This window comes from Lytechinus variegatus, chromosome 15 (assembly GCF_018143015.1).
Source record: "Lytechinus variegatus isolate NC3 chromosome 15, Lvar_3.0, whole genome shotgun sequence".
NCBI lineage: Eukaryota > Metazoa > Echinodermata > Echinoidea > Temnopleuroida > Toxopneustidae > Lytechinus > Lytechinus variegatus.
Genome location: NC_054754.1, coordinates 24,050,546 through 24,067,504, shown reverse-complemented (window position 1 = coordinate 24,067,504; position 16,959 = coordinate 24,050,546). Strand labels below are relative to the sequence as shown.

The 16,959-nt window shown below is 37.3% G+C and overlaps 1 protein-coding gene across 1 annotated transcript; it reads left to right on the top strand.

The window, feature by feature from the left end:
- Nucleotides 1-555: 555 nt before the first annotated feature.
- LOC121428341 (protein SET-like) lies at nucleotides 556-14,346 on the top strand. The gene is made up of 7 exons (XM_041624916.1): nucleotides 556-673; nucleotides 6,120-6,316; nucleotides 7,285-7,407; nucleotides 7,824-7,937; nucleotides 9,985-10,152; nucleotides 10,919-11,104; nucleotides 11,533-14,346. The coding sequence occupies exons 1-7, from the start codon at nucleotides 601-603 to the stop codon at nucleotides 11,620-11,622; spliced, it is 951 nt and encodes a 316-aa protein (XP_041480850.1). The 5' UTR covers nucleotides 556-600; the 3' UTR covers nucleotides 11,623-14,346.
- Nucleotides 14,347-16,959: the final 2,613 nt, after the last annotated feature.

Sequence of the window (16,959 nt, the reverse complement as noted above, 5' to 3'; positions counted from 1 at the left end):
CACTCACTTGATGTAACTCGGCATTGATTCATTAAACAATCATATGTACTTGAATGAATCAGGAGCATTTGAATCAATCTTTGAATGATTCGTAGAGGCAAAATGCGTTTTTCTAGGTTACATTAATTTTGAACCCAACTCTGAGGACCTACGCAAGACTGCGAAAATCGTGAACCCTGATAGTTAGTCTTTAAAATATGTTTTGCTCGTGATAAATGTTTCTTAAAATAGCAAAATGAATTACCTGAGTACTTTTGGGAATTCAATTTGTTTCAGTAGGGATTTAAATATGCTGTTTATGTAACTCAATCAATTATGTACTGATTTTTTTCAAATAAATCTAATAATTAAATGTAAATGACTGAAATAACGCTATAATTCCCGCGTATGTTCAATGAGATGTCTTTGTCAGTATATCATCATTTGCACGCGGTGCATGCAAAATGTAGTTCAGCGTTTTCGCTGCCTCTCCATTCAGTTTTCAACCCATCAAATTCGAAGTCGAAATTTGCCATCCCTTGTCCCAGCAAATAATTTTGCCGTCTTGCGAGCCGATTACGCATGCGCATTCACCCTTGAGCGTAACCTCGTGAAGACAAAATGTCGTCTCCACCAGCTAAAGTTAGGAAAGAAGAAGTCACGAAAAATGGGCAAAATGCCCAGGAATCAGAAAGTGAGTATAACCACATGATTCTTTACACTTCTATCAATCACTATGACCGTTGAAAAATGTTTTGGCCATCTTGATAAGTTAGGGGACACCTTGATCCGTTCTCATGTCGTCCTCGAAGCATGGTTCCCTATTGTTGTGCACACTGATGCATGTGTTATGGCGTTTGTACGTATGATGTGTACGTGGGTCTATGGCGGGCGTCTGTATTGCAGTCTGTATGGAGTTATGTGCGTATATAAGGTGTCGATGGTTGTGGCTGTGTAGAGTGGGTCGCCTGTGCTGTGAATAACGTTTCTGAATGAGTAAATTAAGCTATGAAAACACTCTGCTTATTAAGTCAAACCATTATTTTCTCCAAAGGCAAAGACCAAAGACATTTCAGACTGTTTATGAATGATATTTTGATATCAAATTTATTGAGTAGAATGTGCCCAAAATATTATTGCCTATTGGACACTTTAAGCACAATTGGACCAAACGAAAATACAATCATTGAATCAAATAAAAATCATATGTGTATCCATAGTACAAATGTTGAATATTAATGTCATAAATTTAAAAAATGGACTAGAATTGAAAAAAAATATGGTTGGTATATTAAAAAAGAAAATTGTTTTGGTGATTTAAATCGCGCTCAAAACACCAAAATTATTGCTTGATTGTTGAGAAAATAACTGCTGCGCAAATGGCGATTTTTATTACTATCAATGATTTTGATACAGAAATCGGTAAATAATAATTTACTTACCAAACCGACCTCTTTCAGCTTGCAACATCGGATGTCTTTGCTCAGCTGTGTGCGACTTCTCCCTGAAAACAAGCGTGCGTCAACAGCATACAATGTACATTTCCAATTCAATCGGCCTCTATGTTCGATGTTTGGAAGAGTGCCATATTTGGCACTCATTCAATGAACAAGGTTATGATATAACCTTGTTCTCAGTTATATATCCATGTGTTGCAAAATAAGGGTGGCAATGTTTGGCTTATTTTCTCTTTTTCTTTGGGGTAAATGCTTGATTTTTTTACACTGACAGTTTCCATTACACCTATTATTCATACAACTTGGCTCTTATTTAAATTTGATTCTTTAAATCATTTTTTTCTTAATTAAAAATAGAGATCAAAAAATGAAAATTTTTCTTGCCATATTACTTTCCACCAATAGAGGGCGTACACAAAAATATGCCTAAAATTCAAGTTTTTGAGCACTCTGGTGAATACAAAAATTATTCCCAAGTTACTATTGAAAAATAAATTGCAACTGTATGGAAATTAGTAATTTTGGTCACAAAAGTGATATTTTAATGATTTTTTAAAGTGTGTGCTCTGTACAACATCGGCATACCATAGTCCTACCTGTAGATTCACCACAGGCAGGTTGGTAGCAGTGAAGTAGGCCCGTTTCGGGTACACGGGTACACGTGTACACGCACGGTCAAGTCAGTGCACGTGTACTAAATTCCATCACCGTGTACACGGTAGCATCTGCATAAAGCTTGCGTGGGACTGTAAAGTCAGTGAACAAGCTCACAGCCTCACATTAATTCTTAGTTCTCAGACACTGCACATGTTTTAATCACTAATATGTCAATATATTTCAATTAACCTAGAGTGAGTTTACTTCCAAAATCGCCGATTTAATCCACATATATTCTGGAAACTCAAGTTTTTGTACCACACGAAATGGGTATGCTCCGGTCAGTGCAGGGCCCTAGTTAGCGCCGACGTTCGTTGGATGCGCATTTTGCATACTGTACCGTACATGCATGCACAATTTCAATCACTTTTAGGGTCAATCTGAGAATCACCAATTGCGACACCGATCATTGCTCCAGTTACGTGTTATACGCTCATAAACATGTGCTACAAGCCTACAAACACACGCTCCTCAAATTGGCAATAAAATAATGAAAATCAATCGATAACTTCAGTTACACTTAATTCTGCAGTGATCTGTGCATGCATGTACGGTACAGTATGCAAAATGCGCATCCAACGAGCGTCGGCGCTAACTAGGGCCCTGCACTGATTTACTTTTGCATTCTTTATTAATTTAATGCGCTGCTAAGCTGAGTAAACTTTTTAATTGCACCAATTTTTGTGGATTGATACTTCTAACTTCTCAGGTAAGCTTTAAAACCGTGACTTAGGCTACATGTAGGAAACACTGAAAAAATACCGTAACTCACTCTCACTCAGTGTTTACAACGTGTACACGTGTACACGATCGAAAAACACGCCGTGTACACGTGCATCAAAAATGGACTTTCAAACCGGGCCTACAGTGAACAAGTGATATTTGGAAAGGTGTCAAATTTCCTGGCATGGGGAACCCCCGAAGTTATTTTTCTCCCTGAACATGTGGTATTACCATTGTTACAACATTTTATGGTTCAGTTAATATTGTATAATTCAAACATTAAAAAAAACAAAGAAATAGTGAGTGATGGACTTCATCGACTCTCTCATTTGCATGTCACTGAGTTGTGCATATAACTGTTTTGTGAAAAATAAGTGAAATTTTAAAATATAACTTTATTTTACATCAGATTTCAGTGAAATTGTCAGCACTATGCTTGTTTGATTTTTTTGTATTGATTCAAATCTATATTTTTCTGGGGTAGACTTGACCTTTAAAGAAACATAATAAACTTGAATACATCCTCACCTTTCACATTATTAGCATTATTTTGGGGTTGAATAAGATTTTATCGATAATTTGGGGACTTTTTGGACATCGTTTTGAGCAGTCGATGACTTTACCCTATCCGCCATTTTGGATGCGAGGAGTACCGCGATCATGATGTTATGACCGAATGCAGCAATACACAGCTGTGTTTCTGCCTTTATATGCTTGAGTGCAGTCATGATGTGTGGATTATCATGCTTAATTGTAGCGAAGTGAGAGCGTGTTGTTTGGCCAGTTGATAATTTGTATTTTGTTGAGGATATTGGACTAATTTCTGTTGCTATTCTGTGTAGGGACAGTGATTTTCCACGATCGCGGAAAACAGACGGAATTCACGGAAATGGCTTTTTTAAACGGAAAGTGGCATTTCAAACGGAAAGTCACGGAAAACATTTTTCTAAAAAAATACACATAACAGGAACAGAAATTACTCCAAAATCTCAACAAAATATGAATATTAAATGGCCACAAAACCCCAGAAAACGATCTCACTTCACTATAATCATGACAATGCACACATCGTGACTGCACTCGATATCACCACACTCAATCGTACCCCGCTCCAGTATCTGGCCGGCCGGGCAGATGCCGGGTTGGGCTATATGCACACATCCTTAGAACAATATGGTCTTGTGTTGCTGCCCTCTATGTTCGAAGATGTAACAGCATGGTTAGCTGTTGTGCCCTTTTTCACAAACAATCATTTAGCACGCGCGATATTTAATTTCTCTATTTGTATTAAAATGTTTATTCCTCGAAGAAGTTTAATTTGGTAGGACTTACTAATATAATAGGTGGAAGGGTGACTAATCTATATTAATATGTGATATAATCGTCACCAATGGTTTGACGCCGTATGGATCGCCTTTGCCGACGACGTCCTACTTACGAAAGCGACTGGCGCGTATAATCTGGAGAGATTGAAGAGCGCCATCATATTCAACAACAACAACAACATATCAAGGTCTTAAAATTCAAACTGGCGGAATGGCGAAAGTCGTTGACTGCGGATAACGATATAAACCCCCCCCAAATTATGGATGAAATTTTATTTAACCGTGAAATAATGCATATAATGTGAAAGGTGAGGATATATTCATGTGAAGTGTGGTTGTCAAAATATTTTGTGTACCCGCATAGATCCGATTAGAACGGATTCTATTGCATTGTTGGTACAGTGGTAGATACAAATTTTGACCAGCGCGAGTGTTATATTGCTATTCAATGGATAAACAGAATTGTCACAAAAATCACTGTCCCTATCTGCAATTGGAGGAAAAATATGTTTTCCATTTGGGAAGCCAATTTCTGTTTCAAAAGGCCGATTCCGTGAATTCTGTCTGTATTCCACGATCACGGATAATCACTGTTCCTGTTTGAATGATGAAATAAAGATTGAAGTCGAAATAACTATAAAGGAGGCACATTCCATGATCAGAGACATTCCTTGACCTGAGCATTCTGTCCTGCAATGGAACATGAGGCATACTGCCTGTGTCTATGCCAGTAGAAACATCTTTTTAAAGTTTGCACAGTGGAACAAATGAGAGGCATACTGTTCACCATATTGTTAGTTGTTAAAATAATAGATGTAGGGACAATGATTTTCCGTTTAAAAAAATAGCCTTTTTAGTTTCAGAAAATCTTAAATTCCATTTCAGCCTGTCAGAAAACTGAAAATCTGTTTCCCCATAGACTTTGTGTACATGAAAATGTGACAATTCTATTGACCCATCGAAGAGCAATATCACAACACTCACGCTGGTCAAAATTTGTCTCTACCACTGTAGGCCTACCAACAACGCAATAGAATCCGTTCTACGTGTAATCGGATCTATGCAGTAAGGGTGAGGGGTCGAGTGTGATGAAGTCGAATGCAGTCACGATGTGTGAATTGTCATGATTGTAGCGAAGTGAGATCGTGTTTTCTGGGGGTTTGTGGCCATCTAATATTCATATTTTGTTGAGATTTTGGAGTAATTTCTGTTGCTGTTCTGTGTATTTTGAGGAAAAATATGTTTTCCATGATTTTCCGTTTGAAATGCCACTTTCCGTTTCAAAAGGCCCTTTTTCAGGAATTCTGTCCGTTTTCCGCGATCGCGGAAGATCACTGTTCTATAGATGGATGGTGGAATGGAAGAAATGGAAATTTAAAGTCAAGAAAGATGAAGATGAGAGAGATATTCTGTTATCGTATCTCATCTGCTTTACAGTTTTTGTAAGGATTCAACTTATCTTACAAAGATAGTTCTCACTCTCATCTTTCTCTTTTCCTCTTCTAAATTTTGACCCCTCTCAATCCACTTATAGAGAGTTTTCGCATTTTCTACGGGAAAACTCCCTACAATGCGTCAATTCCTTTGAAAACGTTATAAATATCACAGTGGAGAGCTGAGAGGCCTTTGTCGAAAGTTAATGGACTGGGACAGCAGATCATCTGAAGTTTTGCACTGGACGAACAAGTGCAAGTATTTCGTTGATCAGAGTCAAGTGATTCCGATACTGTCCCGTTCCACCAACTATCGACAAAAGCCTCTCAGCTCTCCATCATGATTCAACTTGCATTTTTTAAGGAATTGGTGCGTTGTAGATAATTTCCCTATAGTAAATGCGAAAAGTCAGGATTATCCTCTTCAGGACTAACCACATGTTGAACTGTAAGCTGCTTCTATAATGCATGTACATGTAATGTAAACAAGTTCATTTATGACCATACATGTACGTTCATAACTTTAACTGAATTTTGTTTTTCAGGTGATTTATATCCAGACAAAGAGCACCAGCAGGCGATCGAAGAGATCGACAATGTCCAGAATGAAATTGATAACCTGAATGAGATGGCGAGTGAGGAGATCTTGAAGGTGGAACAGAAGTACAATGCACTGAGGCAACCGTACTTCGAGAACAGAGCAAAACTTATCGACAAGATACCTCACTTCTGGGCTACCACTGTATCCTTTCTGATATCTGAGCGTGATAGGATGATAATGAAGTTCAAATTGTAAATATTCCATACTACTTAGATGTGTAAATGAGTAATAATTGGTAACAGACAAAATTTTGGCGGCCAGGGGTAAAGTCATTTGGGGTTAGTATTCCGAGTGTGTTTTACCTTTGCTGTGGTTGTAAAGCTGTTTTAGTTTATAGGTATTCTGGAAAGTGCTATGATTCATGTACATGTAACTTGTGTTAGATATTTTTTTATACCTTGGGTGGCATCTATCTTTATTACGCTCTTCATGCGCTACATGCTAATAACTTGTGGTGCCATCAAAAATCTTTTAGCAACAATTATGCTCCACAGGTAAAACAAGGTCGGTACTCGGTCAGTAGCATTTTAACTTGTTTGCAGCACAGAGTTTGTCTTGCTTCATGTTAGGTTATTTCTTTAAAGTTTTTTTTAATACCTCAATGAGATGATAAACAGACCAAATTACTGCTACTTTTGCCAATCAAACACATGTCTGGAGAATTTTTCTTTGGAGGCATGTTTCTTTAAAGGTGACATTCCCATTATGGTTATAGGACCCAAAGAAAGTCAATGTTTTTATGACAGTTGATAATCAATGTTACCATAATTGAAAACATGATGGCAACAGGTTAGATGAATAAGGCAACATAATTTGACAAAATTTTATTATTAGCTCATTCATAAACCCCTGATCTGGTATTTTTGGGTTATGAAAAACTTAAGTGCAATATCAAGAACTCCATGACAGCTTTGCATATTTTGTGCCCCTTTGCCACAGGGAGTTCTTTCACTGAGCTTTTGCATGTATGTATACTATGAACCTCTAACAAGATTTCTGATTAGATATAATATTTTATTGGTGTAGACCGGAAATGTTGCTGTATGTAAATTAAAATGGATTTTTTTGCATCTTCCGTGAATTCTCCTTAACCTATCATTTTACCTCAGTTCACACATCACCCTCAATTATCAATGTTGTTAGACGAAGGAGACGAAGATGCACTACAGTACCTTTCAAAGGTCGAGGTCAAAGAATTTGACGACATCAAATCAGGTTACAGAATTAATTTTGTAAGTATGGCCATTTAACTTGCTTCATTTATAAGGAGAGTATCACAAATAATAAGACATTTACAATTTTGATTGAATAGTATCCCGTATGCTGACATTTGTTACTGTTTATTTTATCCATTCTGGAAAGTGAAATTCTTTCCGAAGCAGAAACTCAAGAAATGTCAAGAAGTTTTTGAAATCTTCTTGAAAAGTCATGGAATTTTGACTATAATGTTTGACATCTTTTCAATTTGATGATGATTAAGCTGTAATTTTTGTGTGTAAGCCCTTTATTCAATGTCAATTGGCCATAAAAGTATTTTTCTGCCATTGAGAGCGATAGGGGAATTTGAAAATACGTACATACTGTACAATGTGTGTACCCTCTATCAATTTTCTTTTTTTTTCTTTTCTTTTTCTACCCTTTTCCACAGTTCTTCACACCCAACCCTTACTTTGAGAATGATGTTATAAGCAAAGAGTTCCACTTAAATGAGACAGGAGATCCCAAATCAAAGGCAACGCCCATCAGGTGGAAACCAAACAAGGTAAGTCCTTTCAAAACAAGATGGAGTTTAGGCCTGAGTCATGCCAGCAGATGGAATTTGGCATTCCAGTTAATGGATGTTGGGATCTTGAAATAATGATAATTAAAAAAAATCATGTTTGCTTATCAGAGATGCAAATGCTTCCTCTTTTTCATTTTTTTTAATCCTTTTTTTTATGTAAAACTATTGCAGCTTTTTTTATAAAATTGTATTATACACATGTCTTTGAGAGAAATGTGAAAAATACTATTTTTACATCCAAAATCCCCTATTCCTTCATTTTATGGGGTTGCCATACTTGGTTCAAGTTCCCAACAGCTAGATGTCTTTGTATCACATGTATTGAACATTGTTGATCCCCATCAACATAATCTTCATCTGAATTAGCATGTCACTCATCCTGTCTTTCACATCGGTAGAAAGTCATTTGCTACCAAGCCTACCCCTTCTCTCTCTGAAAAAAGTGAGATTCTGGAAGAAACTATGGTATATAGCGCTTAATTTATCTGTTTTTTCAAGGAGGAGGACGAGGATGAAGAGGAAGATGGGGAAGAGGAGGATTAGAAGGAAAAGAAAGATGAGGAGGAGGAAAAAAACTGGTATATAGGTATTCCGCATGCAGCGCTCTGCAGAGTTGCAGCTCCTAAGCCTTACTTTTGCTTGTAAGTTCATAGCATAGCCGCTTGCAATTTGAGGGGCGCTTACTCCAGAAAAAACAACAACTTGAATCTCAGTTGGGGAGGGGGGAGGGAATTCTACAAAATTGGGTATGTATTTGAAAAAAATGCATGTAATATATGGGTCACCTCTATGGCCATACTCAGCATTGATGGGGCAGGCGGTAATTTCCCTTTCCAGCCCCACCTAAAAAAAAAGAGTTGTGACAATTTTTTCTAGAAGTTTTGAATTCATCAATCTTGTGTACCAAATCCTTCAATTTCACCATCGAAGATGCGAAAGTACCCTCAATAAAAAGCTTGATCATGTCGCTTTCTTGCTTTCAAGGTTGTTTTGACCAAATTTGTGCATTTCCTACACCATCTGGAAAATTTACCAATACGGAACTAATAACCGTTGAAAATTTTGACGGAGCCCCCCCCCCCAAGAAAAAGGTTTGGTCCCTTGGATCTTTGCCTCCCCATATCCAGGTCTGCTTCCGGTGCACTTGCTGATATATTATACAACTTCTGCAAGGAATTTTACTATATCATGCACTTATCACCTCTGGGCAGTTTGCAGTTTCAAATGTGCATGTCGCATCACAATCAAGGACATGGAGATTGCTTTGGTCTGCTGGGCTGAACTGATTGGCATCATTGAATTGGTCATTACCATAATCATGGAACCTGGACAAGAAAACTGAAGAAATACGACATTCCAATCCTTTAAATCATTGTGAAATGGTTAAAATAAAAAAAGAATACTTGGATATTTTCTCAGAAATTCATTTGCATTGATTGTTCGTCTGGCATTTGTTGTTGGAACTCTAGAGTGGGGAAAAGTGTTGTTGGAGTCTGATCGTGTTAGACAGATTCCAGTGTGCTTGAATGATTTGCTTGGGCCTTTGAAGATATTCATAGGTCTTTGTAGTAATACTGGAATATATCTGATGTGATCACATTCATGTAACATTTTCCTTATTCCAGTATCCTGATGAAACAAGTGACAGTAGCATTATTCATATTTCTAACAGAGAAAAAATATTTTGTATTCAGTTTATCTTGTCTTTTCACAATATTGACATTCAAATCAAAACTTTATATCAATAACATGTAAATATGGAAGCATGATTTGCATGTCATATTTCTGGATTTCTTTGACGGGATGAGTGGTGGTCCTTTTCTTGATGCACATTTGTTTTTGCTGTAGCGTAGCAGGTTGCAAGGGCACTTTGGATTTCTTATTATACTTTGGAAATCAACTTTGTTAGTGACAGTTGGGAGCAAATTCTAATTCTGCCCAATTCTGAAGACTACTTCTGGTTGGATTGCATCGAGTTCCTACTTGTTGATTATCATCTTATAAAATAATATCTGTCTTTTTGCAGGATCTGACAAAGAGAAATCTGGGTACCCTCAAGGATGGTCGCAAGAGGACACACACAGACAATGAAAGCTTCTTCTGTTGGTTCACAGAGCAATCAGAAGCAGGGGCAGACGAGCTCGGAGAGGTGCTCAAAGACGACATCTGGCCCAACCCATTACAATTCTTCTTGGTGAGCAAACGTGATTTAGCTGTAGTAATGGTAGAGATAACAGTGATAGTAGGGTAAGGGTGGTAGTAGTGGATAGTGGCAGGTTTGGTGTTCCTGAAGTGGGATGTGGTAATGGGTTGGTCGTGGAGTGGAGATGACAGGTGGTGGTGGTGATGGTGTATGGTGATACTAAAGGGTGGGGGGATAGTGATGGGAGCCATGGCGTAATTTCCTTCAGCAAGAAATTTATCTACATTGTGCTGCACTCGATCCAGGCAAGGTGAATGGGTACCCGGCAGCATTAATTCCTTGAATGCATGAGCGCTGAAAGGCAGCTCGGGCAAGCCGGGGTAATGATAATAACAACACGCCTCGGAATATAATATTTCTAGATAGATGGCGCTATAGAAATGACTATTATTATCATTATTATTATTATTATTATGGTGGTAGTATTGTGATGATCGTGGAATGATAATGACTTGTCTGCAGGCACAGACCCTCATTGGAACTTTGATCAACAAGTGTGCCTCCACGCAATGACTAGCACATACAAAACTTGCTGTTCCAATTCGCAAGAGAGCCTTCAGTACACAAGGCATCAGTAGGCTGCACATTCAGACCCTTAACTCGAGCAAAGGGTTTGCCCAGCAGACTAGGTAATGGCAGTGTGGTCAGGATGGAGGGGGGGGGTCTGTCAATAGATTTGATATTCATTGTGTAATATGGGCCTTATGTTCTTTGTGGGTATGCGTGTGTTAAATAAATGATCGTCTCCAACTTATAGGTGCCTCCTGCTGAGGATGAGGGAACGAGTGACATCATGGACAGCGGAGAGCTGGAAGCCCTGGATGAGTACGACGAGGGAGAGGATGACGATGACCTCGATGATGATGACCTTGATGGAGAAGATGACTTAGATGGTAGCGGGGGTGAAGACGATGACATCGAAGGAGAGGAGGATGATGAGGACGTAAGTTGTGCTTATATTTATGTTGGATATCCATAACCCTCCTTAACTATGATTCATTCATGCAATTGCCATGTACTAAATATTTTTGGCATTGTGTGAAAGTGACATGTACCAAATGGGAAAAAAAGATAAAGCAAACATTTTGAATGATTTTCTATTGAAATAAGTATATTTTTGACTGTGTTATGCTGTCATATATATTTTTTTTGTACATTAGTCCTTTTGAATTGGCTTGTTAAGATGTTGACTTCTTTTAAACCCACACATTATAATCCTGACTGAATTGACAGTATTTTTAAGGATTATTTTCTACTTATTTTCAATTTTAATTTTGGTTGTTTTCAGTATGAAGACAGTGAGTTCCTTGATGCCAAATACTATATTACAGTATAAGCTAAATAGTGCATTTAATCCTATCTGTTTTGCAGGATGAAGATGATGATGATGATGGCGAAGGTGACATCGTTGAGGAGGTAGAGGGTGAGGACGATGATGGAGGCGATGATGGTGGGGACTAATGCTTTTGTCAAAAAACAAACAAACTCTGTTCATAGTTCATGCTACACAAGAACTGTATTGTATAAAGATTTTCTCTACATGTTTCCATGCATTTGGTCTTCATGCGTCCTGTTTATTATTTCCTATTTTTTTTCTTTTTAATATATATATTCAGTGGGCAAAGTCTGGACTTTGTGCAGCGTTCTTAGAATATGATATGAGGAAGAAAAAAAAATGATTTATGTAGCATTTCATATGCTGCCATTCAATCATTCCCTGTAAATTGAAAATAGCATAATTTTATTCAAGTCTGGTCTTACTTTCAGTGTGGCGAGTATCTGACTATTGAAAAACCAAATTTTTTGCAAGAAGGGACTTTCCGAAGTTAGATGTCTGCCATCTCTTTGTGAATTTATTGAATTCTTCATGATGTTTTTGCGTTGTGCGATGTTTTGGTATACCTTGGCAATTTGCGATGTTTGCAACAAATTTTTGTTTTTCAGTTGACCAGGTGCTTCAGTTGCAGGACAAACGATCCAGGCCGCTTTTGAGGCAATTAACCTTCACTAGCATATGCAGTTCTAATACATGTATATGCATATAGCGTGTTGTGTTCTTTGATGTAGTTTTCGAGCTGCACATGCGGTATATATAGCACATTTCATTGTGTCAGTGCAAGAGCGCCCTCAGCAAAACATTTTTGCAAAATTCCCTTAAGCACTGCACTTGTGCATGCTGCCAAGGGCGTTTTTGTGCGCAAGTGGTGCACGAAGGTGTGGTGTTAAGGGCGTTCTTGCACCGACACAACAATTTGTTTTGCAAGGATTTTATACCAATCCGTTTAAATAATGGTTAGTATACTCCTGCATTTATGCCACAGTCACCAACAACGAAGTCGACTCGATACCGACCAAATCTAGTAGGTTATTTGAGATAACTTGCCATTGGTCAGTTCTGAGTCTATTTGTTGGTATATAACTGTAGCATAAGTTTGAGTGGATCAGGACTATAAAGCGTATGTGAAAGATTAGGACTACCATATCAATTCAACTATCGTTGTGTTCTGAAATTCAGGTTAACCAATGTTAGGGGGGGGAACCATCATGAAAACTGTTTTATTATGACAAAATAATGTGATATTTAAGTATTTCGAGTACCACATGTTTCATTGTATAGATTGTTTTTGTAGCTGCGTTTGAAGAATTGTCAATGGGTAGAACAGAACGTTTTTTTTTTATTTGGTAAATCTGAGAGACAATTTTTTTTCTAGAAAAACAAACAAAAAAATGGACGGATGCAATATGTAGTTTGGAAATATCAGTTGATCACAAGATGCAGTGGGATTTTCTGGGAGCTTCAGTCACATATATCCCAATTCAGTGTAGCGGCTACAAAGGATGCTACAAGATTTTGAACCCAGTTTGAGGAGATGTACATTTGTTGAAGGGTGTTTAAAAAGGGAGTGAATAAATTTGGTGCTTGTCCCTCGACATAAGGCGTTGAAAATAACCTAACTTGATTAAAATACTTTCTCATCGTGCATTGCCGTGCCAAGAATCTATTATGCATATCCAATATTTTTTATTTCCTCATTTCCGTTATGTTGTCGGTGACATTTTCTCTTCAGTCTTGAAAGAAAGAAGAAAACAGAGTAAACATTTGTACAAATCTTGCACCGTAATGTGTTGTTCAGAATTTCTGTGGAAGTACAAAAGAAATTCTTGTATGATAGTAATACGAGCGTACAGATAGCCTAATATAGTTCTTTTTTGTACTGTTATTTTAATTGTGTTGCTTTTTTAATCTCCATATATGCTACCTATTATAAGTCCTGTATATTAATGATTTCTGTTCAATCAATTTTCTCTTACGGAAGAGACAAATGAGAATACCCTGATATGAATCGGAATTTGTTGCAAATGGACCACATGTAAGATTAAATTTATTGTTCAGATGCACTTGAGTAAATTGTGATAATATTTGTTGAATAGTTGGTTCGGTATTCATAGTTTATCTCTTTCCCTCATAGCTGAAAAAAAATTGTACAGACTCAAAATGTGTAAAAAGTAGTTGGATAAGAGATGAAAAATTTGGGATTTACAAGACTTCAAGATATTTGAACTACATGTCTCAACTATCACTTTTTCAATGTACATGTATTTGTATGAGAATTCACGATTTCAGATTTTTTTATAGAGGAAAGCATGTTATGAGAAAGGTCAAGCTTCGCTGTTGGCCTTTCTTAGAGTGTGCTTTTTGAGCTTGTCTTGCTTTGTAGCTGTGCGCTGTACAATGAAGAGGATTGTAAATATATAAATCAATCAGCAGAAAAAAAGGATAAACCTATGTTAGGATAATATAGGAATGAAAATGAATTTTTGTTGGTTAGCCCGGAAAATTTTGAATTGTCTTAAGTGTAAGGATCTTGTGTCATTTACAACTGTTTTTTTTTAGATTACCCGTTGAATTTGTTTTTATCGCTTCTGCATATTTAAAAATACCGCAGCTGTTCTGTGAAAATGACAAAAACACACATGCACATAATGTTTCTTATTTAATGGGAAGAAATCGTGTACAAAATTCTGTAAAACGACATGATTGTGTGCATTACTCTACATCTTGTCAGAAGGGTAATGTTTGGTTTCAGAGGATACAGATGTGAAGAGTTCACTTTGGACAATTTAACCCCCCCACAAATCTTGATTGTTTCAAAATTAAAACTTCACTTAGATTCCATCCAACAATGCAGGGTATTCACTGATTGTAGTTTGTTATTCTTGTCTCTTTGCATACTTATTGGACAATATTCATATCCCTAGTGGATTTAACACAGTGTTAGATGGTATGAACTAAACACAGTTGCTTTGTTAGATTAGAGTATTTTACATTGTGACTATTGCCCGTATTCTGATAGCAGGTTTAACCCTAAATAGACTGGGCTATTTCGACGCCTAAGAAGACTGGGGGGGCTGAATCAGCCCCCCCCCTTATGATCTTGGCCATCAATGGCGCGATTGCGATGAAAATTGGCAACGCGTTACCCATGGCATTATCTACAAAACTATAACATCAAATTCTGCAAAAAATCTCATTAATTATGCTAATTTATGCGTAAAGTCATAGTTTCCTCTGATTAATAAAATAATGCCCCTGAAATGCTAATTTTTGTTTCACATACTCTATATAGGCATCTGATCAAATTTATTTAAAAAAATTTCAACATCACATTTATTTTCGTATGTATCATTGTTTTCTAAATTTCTTATGTATTTCTTTGTTTTTCGACTTTTTGTTTTTTATTGTTTTTTCAATGGAAATTGTTGGGGACTTCATTTTGACCATAAAAAAGATAAAATTAATTGATTTTAAGCAGTAAAAGGAAAAATTATACATTTATGAATTTTGGCTAAAAACACTATTTGCATTGGATTTGTACACAAATTCAAGTTTTTGAGTAATTTTGGGTCTGCATGCACTTACAAAATGTTGCGTAATTTTGGAACCGCGTACCTGGGGTCACAATTTTGGTCTCAAAAGTTGCGCGAGATTTGAAAGTAAAAAGTCAGCGAGCGACGCGGTCAAAAAATTTCGTGCGGCGGACTTCTCGCGAAAAATGCCGAGGGGGGGGGGCTAAATCACCCCCCAGTCTTTTTAGTGTTATCTTACACTCAGTTTTAACGTTGTGGTTTAAGTATGGATAGCCAATTGTTACATAAATCACTAACAGTAGAAATATCATACTTCAGCTCACTTGGCTTTCAAATCATTCATGATTATCTAGGAAGTATAAATAGATGATTGTCTTCACCATCGATGAATCATGAAAGAGCACAAACACAAGTTACCTACAACTTGATAAATTTTTTTGTACTTTTGGCTTCCCATACTAAAACTACAACTTTAAACCTGACTTCAGAATATGGACCTATGTCTTCATACTGTGATGCATTGTTTTCCAGAGTGTATGACTGAATGAGGTGGGGATTTTTACTTGGAGTTAGATTATCCAAGTGATGACGTCTTTGTCTTTCTAGCACAAGGGTGCTAGCTCGGTTCCACGACATTTGCTCCGGCGACGATTGCTCCACTCTAAATTCAACACACTAATGGAATAATAAAAATAATAATATAGAGTATTTCTAAAGCGCCAAATCCACATTGATTATGTGCTTAAGGCGCTGCGAAAAGGAAATAAGAGAAAAATTACATGGAATGACCAACTTCAACCCTGGATATAACACTATACTCTGTCCGACCCTGACATAAAACCCTATTGCAAACCTAACCCTGACCCTATAAAGCCAAAAACAATTGCCACCAGAGCAAATGTCTTGTCATCTGTTGCTCAAGTGCATGCAACAGAGAAGATAGAGAGGATACTTTGAGAAGACGTGAGAGGAAAGAGGAGGGGGTTGATGGTAAGGATGGATCAAAGACGGAGTTCCGAGTCACCAGGGTCCCGTAACACAAAGGTTGGCGATTAATCATGCGCTCAATTTTCATGATTGGTTGTACATTGTATTCAATGCAATCAATCGTAGAAAATGTACGATCATTGCTAAGCTGTGTGTTAGGGGCCCCATGTCATGGACACCCGACTTGGATTAAGACATAGGTTCAAGGACGTCAATGTGACCTTGAGGCTGGCTTCAGCGGGAAAACAGATTAAGAAAGCTTATCCAGTATTGCAAACCTGGCAATTTGACCATTAAATTTGGCATTTGATCTAGCAGTGCTGTAGACCTTGGTCCCGATTTATAAAGACTTGTTATAAAAACATTACTATCAGCCAATCAGTTTGAAGAATTTCAGTAGCTTTTAACTGTTATTGCAAATTTATTATTTCGGTATAACGAGTTTTATGAAACGTATCCCAGGAAGATGGAGAGAGAGAAATAAAAAAATTGAGCAGGAAATCGCCACTCGGTCTACACTCTGTCTACTTTCCATTTGGTCTCATGAGACTCATCCAATATAGTCGGATCATGGAGCTACTAACAGTAGCTCCATGATCTGATCGTAGTTCATCTGCAACTTTTTCATTTTCTAATCAACTGGTGTAATTGCCAGTAAGTCCATTTTGTCTAATTTCCAGTTAGGCTAACTATACCCATTTCATCTGGTCGAACATCACTCAGTGTAAATGATTTGGTGAAATATTGTCGAATAAAATCCTCTTTCACCAAAGTGCAAAATTTACTATAAAGTGGGAATTCAACTATCCGGGCATCACGTTAATTGATTTGGATGAAGTGGGCCTTGATGAAGTGCAGTGCAGACACTGATCCGTATACAGATCAGTGAACGGCAATTAAACGGGTGGAGCCAATGTGGTCGCGAGAAGTAGACTAAGTGAA